The sequence below is a fragment of the Lipotes vexillifer genome, unplaced genomic scaffold (genome assembly GCF_000442215.2).
Source record: "Lipotes vexillifer unplaced genomic scaffold, Lipotes_vexillifer_v1.1 scaffold152, whole genome shotgun sequence".
In the NCBI taxonomy this organism is placed as follows: Eukaryota; Metazoa; Chordata; class Mammalia; order Artiodactyla; family Lipotidae; genus Lipotes; species Lipotes vexillifer.
In genome coordinates this window covers 269099-278309 of record NW_006795886.1, presented here as the reverse complement: position 1 = coordinate 278309, position 9211 = coordinate 269099, and the positions used below count along the sequence as shown (strand labels likewise).

Here is a 9211-nt window from a genome sequence, read left to right as displayed (position 1 = left end):
TATATAGTTGTTCTGTATATTGTTGTTCAACACATATGCATACATAGACTCTGTATTTGCATGAAGAAAGGTGGAAATTGTTATCAGTGGTTGGTGGTGGAACAGGCATTGCAGGGAACTTTCACATTCTACTTTATACATTTCTGTGTTGTTTGCACATTTTAAAAAAAATAGTGTATAATGTGTGTGTGAAGGAGAGACAGAGATTGATTTCTCCTAAGAGGATGTATCTTTTTTTTCAAAGTGAGTTATTTTTAGTTTTTTTTTTTTAAGTCTTAGTTGCCTGTGAGAATGTGATGAGAGCTATGACCCCTCTTCCCACTAAGATGGACATATGCGTGCACATGACTTTGATACAATTTTAGGTAGAACAAAGAGGCAGCCAGTTGAGAATACCTACTCTAGGTTAATCAGTATGGTTAGTGGGGAGAGTTCTTCAGGCCCAGGCATACATTTGGCTGAGGGAGCACCAAGGTGGGTGTGGACTGCGGGCAATGACCCTGCAGCAAGGCTGGGTTCTCCCTGGGTGCCCTGAGGTAAGGAGGCCAGGGGTGGGAGGCCAGCAGGCTGCCCCTCTCAGGCCAGGTGGTGGCAGCAGACGGCATCAGGAACAAGGTTAACTGGGCCACCATTAATCAGGGCAGAGCAGGACAGGCAGGCCTGGGTGCTTCCCCCAGCAATTGCTTCTCTAGGCTTCATGGAAACCTGAAGCTGCAGGAGTAGGTGGGAACAGCAGTCCCTCCTCTGCATCCCTGAGTTACCTCTGTGGGAATTTGAGGGAGGGAGGGAGGAAAGAAATCAAAGGTGTTTACTCAGTTTTGTCACCTGAGTAAAGGTGGCATTTACCACTTTGGTCACTATGTATATTTTTAGAGTGTGCAAAAAGAGTCAGGTTCTATAACGCAGGGGATGAGAAGCTCTGGAATATAGGAGACATGGGAGGGCATCAGCTTCCACCCTTCCTTCTTGACAAGGCCGGGAAGATCAGATGATTTCTGCATCCCTCACACCCTCAGCTTCCTCAGCTTTAGTAGACTAAAAGCTAATCTGGAGCAGGTGTTCAGAACAGCCATCAAATCACAAGAGGTTCACACAGCAGTCAGCCAAGACTTTGGGACATTGAATGCATGTCTTTCTTTAAGCAAACAATACAAGATTTTATTGTTTTTGTTTTATCAAATTGTAAGTTGATCCAAAATTAGAAAAAGTAATAGATCATTTATGTAAAATGGCAAAGATTAGACAACTAGTCATCTTTGTGGACTAATTCATAGACCATGTGAAAAATAACAGTTTTCCATTTTAAAACAGGTTACTACGTTTTGAAAGCTTCTTTTTGACTGCAACCAGTGGAAACATTTCCCTTGTGTTATAAATAAATATAGTAAAATTAGCGAGGCCTTTTGTGTTTTCCCCTCCGACTTAAATTCTTCTCCAATCAAACGAAGATAGCATCATTTTATTTTCTCAATATAAGAGTAATGCATTACTGATTTTTAAAAAATGAACAGAAAAGTTTAAGAAAGTAAGACATCCCCACTACCCATATCCTTTTCTGAGATCTTGAATCCCATTTCGTATAGGGGTACAGGGGAAACGCTGAGCATTGAGGCTGCGTTGTGGTGGGGGGCGTGAAGGGAGAGGTGGGTGGACAGGGAGTAGAGGAGAGAAAAATTATTCCTCAAAGAGGAAGAAAAGACCAATGCACATGGGAGCAGATGTAGTTTCTCTCTGCTAACCAAAGAAAGGCAAATGCCAACCACAAGATAAGCTACTTCTGGTTTCTGGGATTGGCAGAGGAAAATGAGTGGCAGGACCTGCTGTGAAGGGAAAGGAAACGGGTGGGCTGTCTCCTGCCGCACTGCTGGTGGGAGTGGTAATTGGGGTTCTGAGCTCACGAGTGACGTGGCTCTCACATGAGCAGGAGCCGACGTGTGCAGACGTCCTGCTAATCCAGGTCTTTCGTTTGGTCCGGTTGCAATCTCCCTATTACCTCGAGGGCTGGCGGGCCTGTGGCCAGGAGAGGAGAAGGAGGAGGTAACTTCCCTGATCCCAGCCAGTCTACGTGTGGATGGTTGCTTGCCCGGGGGATTTCTGCGGTGCGGGTAGCGGAGGGTGGAGACTAAAGAAGGACGAGGCTCGCTTTCTCCACACCCTTGCACTATCCCCGGCCCTTTCAAGAACAAGAATGGTGGACCCTGGGGGCCAGATTACCGGGGAGACCCCAGACCAGGAGGGGGAAAACCTGAAACCTTTGGCATCCAGGGCCTTGAATCGGGAAGGGCCGATGTTAAGGTTCTTGTCCTGTGTGCTGGTCCATTTAGCAAGCCAGTATCTTGGGGCTAGGCGTCTGTCTTGTCACTCCCCGTGTCTTTCAGTAGGGCGCTGTACCACTCGGAGCAAAGGAATAAAGAATCTGCCCCGAACCTCTGCAAGTCAGTGTAAAGGTGGGATTGCCCCGCGATCCCCAGAAGGGCGGGGATGGCTGGGGTCCTCCTCCTAACTCGGGCGCATTACTGACTCCCCAGTCACCTCCCTGCTCTTTTATATAGGAAAAAGGAGATGACAGCGCGTACAGGAAACATAGTTGTCGTTGGGGCTATGACTGCGTCGTGCAGGGGAATCAAAGAGACCGTTGGGTTTTCTTTTGCTCCTCCGGTTTTTCTCACTCCCTCGCCCCGCCTCCCCTCTTTCCAGTTGTTCGAAAGGGGTGTGGTTTTTCTTGGGAAAATGGCCGACCGCTGGGGCTGGGGCTGGGGCTGGGACTGGGGGTTGGGGGAGGGGGTGGATGGACGCCGTTGCTGGAAGAGGGCTGCTGTTAGCGGAGTCCTGAGAAGTGGGAGTAGGGTGAGAGACCAAAAGGTGAAATCCGTTTGACAACCAAGACCTTGGATTCGGAAAGGCTGGTATTGGGACTGTCTGAAGTGCTGTTCTGTCTGCCTAGCAGTCTGTCTCTGCCCTGTCGCCTGTCTGTGTCTTTGGATCTTGCGGCTGAAGGCCAATCCAACTTTAGGAGCAGGAAGAAGAGGAAAATTGTCCAGAAACAAGTATGTCAGTGTGAGAGTGGTGGCACTATTTAGGGATCCCTGGGCTGGAGAATGGTGAAGACTGCAGACTCCAGTGGGCCCGTGGGCCTCCCCCACATACCCCTCCTCCTCTCCTCTCAGGACCATTTCGGAGCTTGCAAAAGAAAGTGCTCTGCACGGAAAGAAGTGGCTGGGAGGACGAAGGTGTCACGAGAGTCGTGGGGTGGGGGTGGGGAAGACCTTTCTCCAAATTACTCTTTGGTACCAGAGTTGTCAGTCCTTAGGTTAGGTGGAGGCGGAAACCGAGATGAGGGAGGAAGGAAATTGCTCCCGAGCAGTGGATATAATGGGTGGGGGTAGGAGTATCCTGGTACCTCTGAGTTGGTGGGGGTGGCGGAGGCAAGGGCGGAGTTCGAGACTTCTGTGCATTTTACGCCTGTCTGGCTTCTAGACACTCTCCCTCCATCGCCATCCATTTTGTTACAGGGAAGGAGTTGTGGCACTCACCTTCGAAGGCAGTGACTTTCGGGGCTGGGGGCTGGGTGGAGGATTGGAGGAGATCGAAGGAACGCGGGGCGGGGGGGGGCGGCTCATAATGAACTTCAAAGTCCTGTCCCGGCTGAGGTTCATCTGTCTGTCTCAGGAGCTCTCAGCACCACTCCCTCCACCGCTTTGTATGCAGGTTTGCAGGACTCAGTGTACTTCCAGGCAAGAAATAGAAGGAAGAAACTGCCTGGACCCCTGAGGGTGTATGTGGGGCTGCCACTGCCCCCAGGACATCTGGAGGGGCAGGGGAGGTAGGGAACTGATTAGCTACCTTAAATTTAACATACTGGAGTGGGGTGGTTGAACATGAGGTTGGAGAATCTGGAGGTGGGGAAAATTTTCAAAATTACCTTCCTGATTAAAAAAAGGAATCAGTGATCTACCCTTGAGTCCCTGCCATGTCCCCATTTGTTTTGTCTCTTTGTAGGTCTGTAGTTCAGTCTGTCTGCATGCGAAGGCACAGAAGGAGGAGACTGAAGCCTCAAATCTTTCTTTCATTCTTAGGTCCCCCAGTATCTGTAGCTGCAGCAGAGCCTGCTGGCTGTAGCTGAAGATTCCACAGCCCCCTCCCCCTGCCCCCTGACTTGGGAGCACTCTTCTGGCCAGAGCAAACCCTTCAGACACTCGTGGCAGCATGGGCCGAACTCGGGAAGCTGGCTGCTTGGCCGCTGGTGTAGTGATCGGCGCTGGCGCCTGCTACTGCGTATACAGACTGACCTGGGGAAGAGATGAGAGCGAGAAAATCTGGGACGACCACGATGACGATGAGGAGGAGGAATCTAGCGATATTGCAGAGACTGGGAAAGGAGCTAAGGCTAATGCTGGGGCAGGGGCTGGAGCCAGACTTCAGGGTGACTCAAAGGCCAAGGCTGAGGTGTCCGTGGAACTCAGGAGTGGACCTGATGTAAAGGCAGAGGCCCACTTGAAGGCCCAGAGTGGAGGTGGCCTAGAGGCCAAGGCCAAGGCCCTTTTCAGCACCCTGAAGGAACAGGCAAGTGCAAAGGCGGGCAAAGGGGCCAGGTTGGGTACCATCTCCGGGACCAGGACCCTTATACCTGGTTTACCCTGCCCAGGAGTCAGGGGTGGAGGCTGCCACCCTGTGAGGAATGGAGCTAGGGCTGGGGGCAGGACTAGTGGCAAGTCCAAGGGAAGAACCAGAGGTAAGAGCACCAGGACTCCAGCTACATCATGGCCTGTTCGAAGGGGCAAGTTCAACTTTCCCTATAAAATTGATGATATTCTGGGTGCTACTGACCTTCAAAAGGTCCTTAACATCCTAGAAAGAACTAGCGATCCTTTTATTCAGGAAGTAGCCTTGGTCACTCTGGGTAACAATGCAGCATATTCATTTAACCAAAATGCCATTCGTGAATTGGGTGGTCTCCCAATTATTGCAAAACTGATAAAAACGAAAGATCCCATTATTAGGGAAAAGGCGTACAATGCCCTTAATAACTTGAGTGTGAATGCAGAAAATCAGGGCAAGATTAAGACATATATCAGTCAAGTGTGTGATGACACCATGATTTGTCGTTTGGACTCAGCTGTGCAGATGGCTGGTCTAAGGCTGTTAACCAACATGACTGTGACAAATCACTACCAACATTTGCTTTCCTATTCTTTTCCAGACTTTTTTGCTTTGTTATTCCTGGGAAATTACTTCACCAAGATTCAGATTATGAAACTAATCATAAACTTTACTGAAAATCCAGCCATGACAAGAGAGCTGGTCAGTTGTAAAGTACCATCAGAATTGATTTCCCTCTTTAATAAAGAATGGGACAGAGAGATTCTTCTTAATATCCTTACCCTATTTGAGAATATAAATGACAACATAAAAAATGAAGGGCTTGCCTCATCCAGGAAAGAATTCAGCAGAAGTTCACTTTTTTTCTTATTCAAAGAATCTGGAGTGTGTGTTAAGAAAATCAAAGCATTAGCAAATCACAGTGATCTGGTCGTGAAAGTAAAAGTCCTAAAAGTATTGACCAAACTTTAACTGGGGGTCTGTCCCAAACAATACTGAGGTAATTTTTTAGTTTGCACTTGGGAACAATGCATTTTGTAAATTCTTTGCTTTTCACTGTGCTTATATGTCAAAGAGATCCTTTCAGCTGCTATTTTGGAATAATGAATATCACATATCAACAGTGATGCTGGTTGTGATGGTTGGTTTTAGGCTAGACCATTTTAAGGATGTCAGATGAATACTAGAGCTTGTACAAAGAAAGCATTTATTGATTCCATCTTGCTACCTAGATTGAGATATTTTTACTCTTTCCTCTACTTAAACTGACAGCGAACTAATCACGAATAAGCTATACTTTTGTATTGGTTTACATTTGTTAATCTTGTGTTTCATCAATAAAGTTGTGTGTTTTAACCAGCAAAAAAAAATTATTATGTTCTTGAGTTTATGATATATTTGGAGAGGCAAGATGTATGGAAACAAAAAGATACTGACAAAACTGAGAACCTCTAATCATGGCCATCTGTTTCCTATTTCTGCAGGTAACAGTGCTCTCCTTCGGATGCTTAAGTAGAACTGGGCATGAAGGATGGGATAAAAACAGGGCGGAAGGGCATTGGACGAAGGAGGAGTGATGGGAAGAAAGGCATGGAGGTGGGAATTTTTCTCCACGGAAGAAGGAGGCTGTGCCTCCTCTGTGGAATAAAGTGTGGGGAGGGGAGTGATGGAAAATACAGTCTATCAGTTGGGTGAGTTCCATTCATGGAGGATCCCTGATTTCTAAACTGAGGTGTCTGTATATTATTTCACCAACCCCTGGGAGACACCAAACCCTTTTGTGACCAGAGGAGTGACAGGATGAAAGGAACATTATGTGGCTGACTTGTGTGCAGAATGGGTCAGAGTTGGGGTGGAGACAGGAGTGGCCACTGGAGATTGGAACACCACTTAGGATGTTACCACCATAGTTCAGGCATAGATGCTAAAGGTGTGAAATTTCACTGGTGGTAATGGGAGTGGCAAAGGGAGGAAGGAAGTGAGAGTTGCTTTGAATGAAGAAGTGCTGGAACATATCCTGGGGACATACAGAGAGGGACAATTTTATTGTAGGGTCTTGAAGGCATTTGATAAGAAAACATCCTCTTTCTTGTCCAACGCTGGTGTCTATGGGATTGAATATGTTAGTGATTATTTTGGAATTATGAAAAAATATAAAAGAATAATTTTTAGTGCTTCTATCAGATTTCTTTTACAAGATTGGTTGGGGCAGGGTCTTTATGGAACCTCGAGAGGGCTGTTGGCATCCATACTGGAGAAAATCCACCTGTCTTCCAACCCAGAGTATGGTGAAGGTGTGGGTAGAGGGACACTTTCAAACTGTGTTGGTGGGAGCATACTTGGTACAAGATCCATTTGGATACATGTTTCAGAAGCTTTCAAGATGTGCATGTTCTTTGACCCACTAATTCCACTTATACAAATTTGTCCTTAGGAGATATAATTGGCTTAGGAGAAATAACTGGCTTGTACAAGTTTATGCATCTTTGCACTGCTTTGAAGAGTGAAAAACTGTGAATGGCCCAAGTGTCTTGAAATAGGCACTTGGCTAAGAAATTAAGGTATTGAAACATTATGCAGCTCTTGAAAATGTTGATGGGCAACTATACTTATTTACTTGGAGAAAATTCAGCATCTATCTATCTATATATATATATATATATTTTTTTTTGTGGTACGCGGGCCTCTCACTGTTGTGGCCTCTCCCGTTGTGGAGCACAGGCTCCGGACGCGCAGGCTCAGCGGCCACGGCTCGTGGGCCCAGCTGCTCCGGGGCATGTGGGATCTTCCTGGACCGGGGCACGAACCCATGTCCCCTGCATCGGCAGGCGGACTCTCAACCACTGCACCACCAGGGAAGCCCTCAGCATATATTTTAAGTGGAAAAGCCAGTTACATGACCATATACATAGTGTATTCCATTTTTGAGAAATATAAAATATTTACATGCATTAAAACTTCTATAAGGCTATATACCAAAATAAGAAAAATGGCTATGAGTAAGAAGACAGTGCATGAATTTAATATTTGAATCTTTTCCCTCATCTGTATTTTCTTATCTGTAATGTATATTGATTTTTTGTGTAATTGTTGGAAAATAAAAATGTTGGATACAGGCTCAGTTGGAAGTGAAGGAGATGATAGAATGGGAGAATGGGTGGGGCTTATATGGATATGTTTCCCACATATTGAGTGGGAAAATATTTAGACCAAAAAGGAAGATGTGTTGAAATGATACATGAGCTGTCAAGATGTGGATAATAAGAGTCCTTATATCATATGATTAAATGAGGTAATCTGGGTAAACTGCTAAAGTAGTGCTGGAACATACGAGTTAATTGATAAAAGTGAACACCCTTAATTAGCTAAAAGACAGGGTGGATAATTTTTAATTTACCATTTTTTCTAAGGTGTCCTTCTGCCATACACTAGTGTTATTTTTCCCCAGCTTTATTGAGATATAATTGACATAACATTGTGTAAGTTTAAGGTGTATGACCTGTTGATTGATACATATATATGTATATATATTGCAAAATGACTACCACCATAGCATTAGCTACCACCTCCATCCTGTCACATAATCACTATTTCTTTTTTGGGGTGAGAATATTTAAAATCTACTCTCTTAGCAACATTCAAACATATAATACAGTATTACTAGCTATAATCACCATGTTGTACATTAGATCCTCAGAACGTGTTAATCTTATAACTGGAAATTTGTACCATTTGACCAATATCCCCTCATTTCCTCCACCCCCAGTCCCCAGTAACTACCACTCTACTCTCTGAGTTCATCTTTTTTAGATTCCACATATAAGTGATATCATACAGTATTTATCATTCTCTGTCTGACTTATTTCACTTAGCATAATTGCCTACAAGTTTTTCCAAAGTTATTGAAAACATGAAGATTTCCTTCTTTCTCATGGCTGTGGTATATATACTACATCTTCTTTAACCATTCATCTGTTGATAGACACTTAGATTGTTTCCATATCTTAGCCATTGTGAAGAATGATGCAATGCTTATGGGTGTGCAGATATCTTCTCGAGATCTTGTTTTTATTTCTTTTGGACTTATATCCAGAAGTGGGATTGCTGGATCATATGATAGTTCTATTTTTCATTTTTTTTAAGGAACCTCCATACTGTTTTCCATAGTGGCTGTACCAATTTGCATTTGCACCAACAGTGCACAAGGGCTCCCTTTCTCCATGCCCTCTCCAACACTTGTTATCTCTTGTCATTTTGATGATACCCATTATAACAGGTGTGAGGTGATATTTCATTGTGGTTTTGATTTCTATTTCCCTGATGATTAGTGGATGTTGAGCACCTTTTTGTGTACCTGTTGGCCCAGTGGATTTTAATAAATAAACTGATAAAATAATTCCTCTGAGGAATAGGGTCTTTGTTCCCTTCTAAGAACTGAATATGTTTCCTCAATTCCATCTCATCAATTTTTACAACGTTCCTAATGCCTGGGTTTAGACATGAAGACATGAAGCCTAAGTATTTCTCAAAGTAGGGTTGGTGGAATTCTGGGAGTACATGTACATGTTTCTGGGTTTAAGGCATTTCCTATAAATGTTTTTTTTTTTTTTTT

General features: G+C 44.7%; 1 protein-coding gene across 1 annotated transcript; it reads left to right on the top strand.

Annotated features, from left to right (window-relative positions):
- The first annotated feature begins 4206 nt into the window (after window positions 1-4206).
- ARMCX1 (armadillo repeat containing X-linked 1) lies at window positions 4207-5312 on the top strand. Its single transcript, XM_007472310.1, is given in 2 exon segments — window positions 4207-5278; window positions 5281-5312. Coding segments are annotated over 2 exon segments (1104 nt in total).
- The last annotated feature ends 3899 nt before the right edge of the window (window positions 5313-9211 follow it).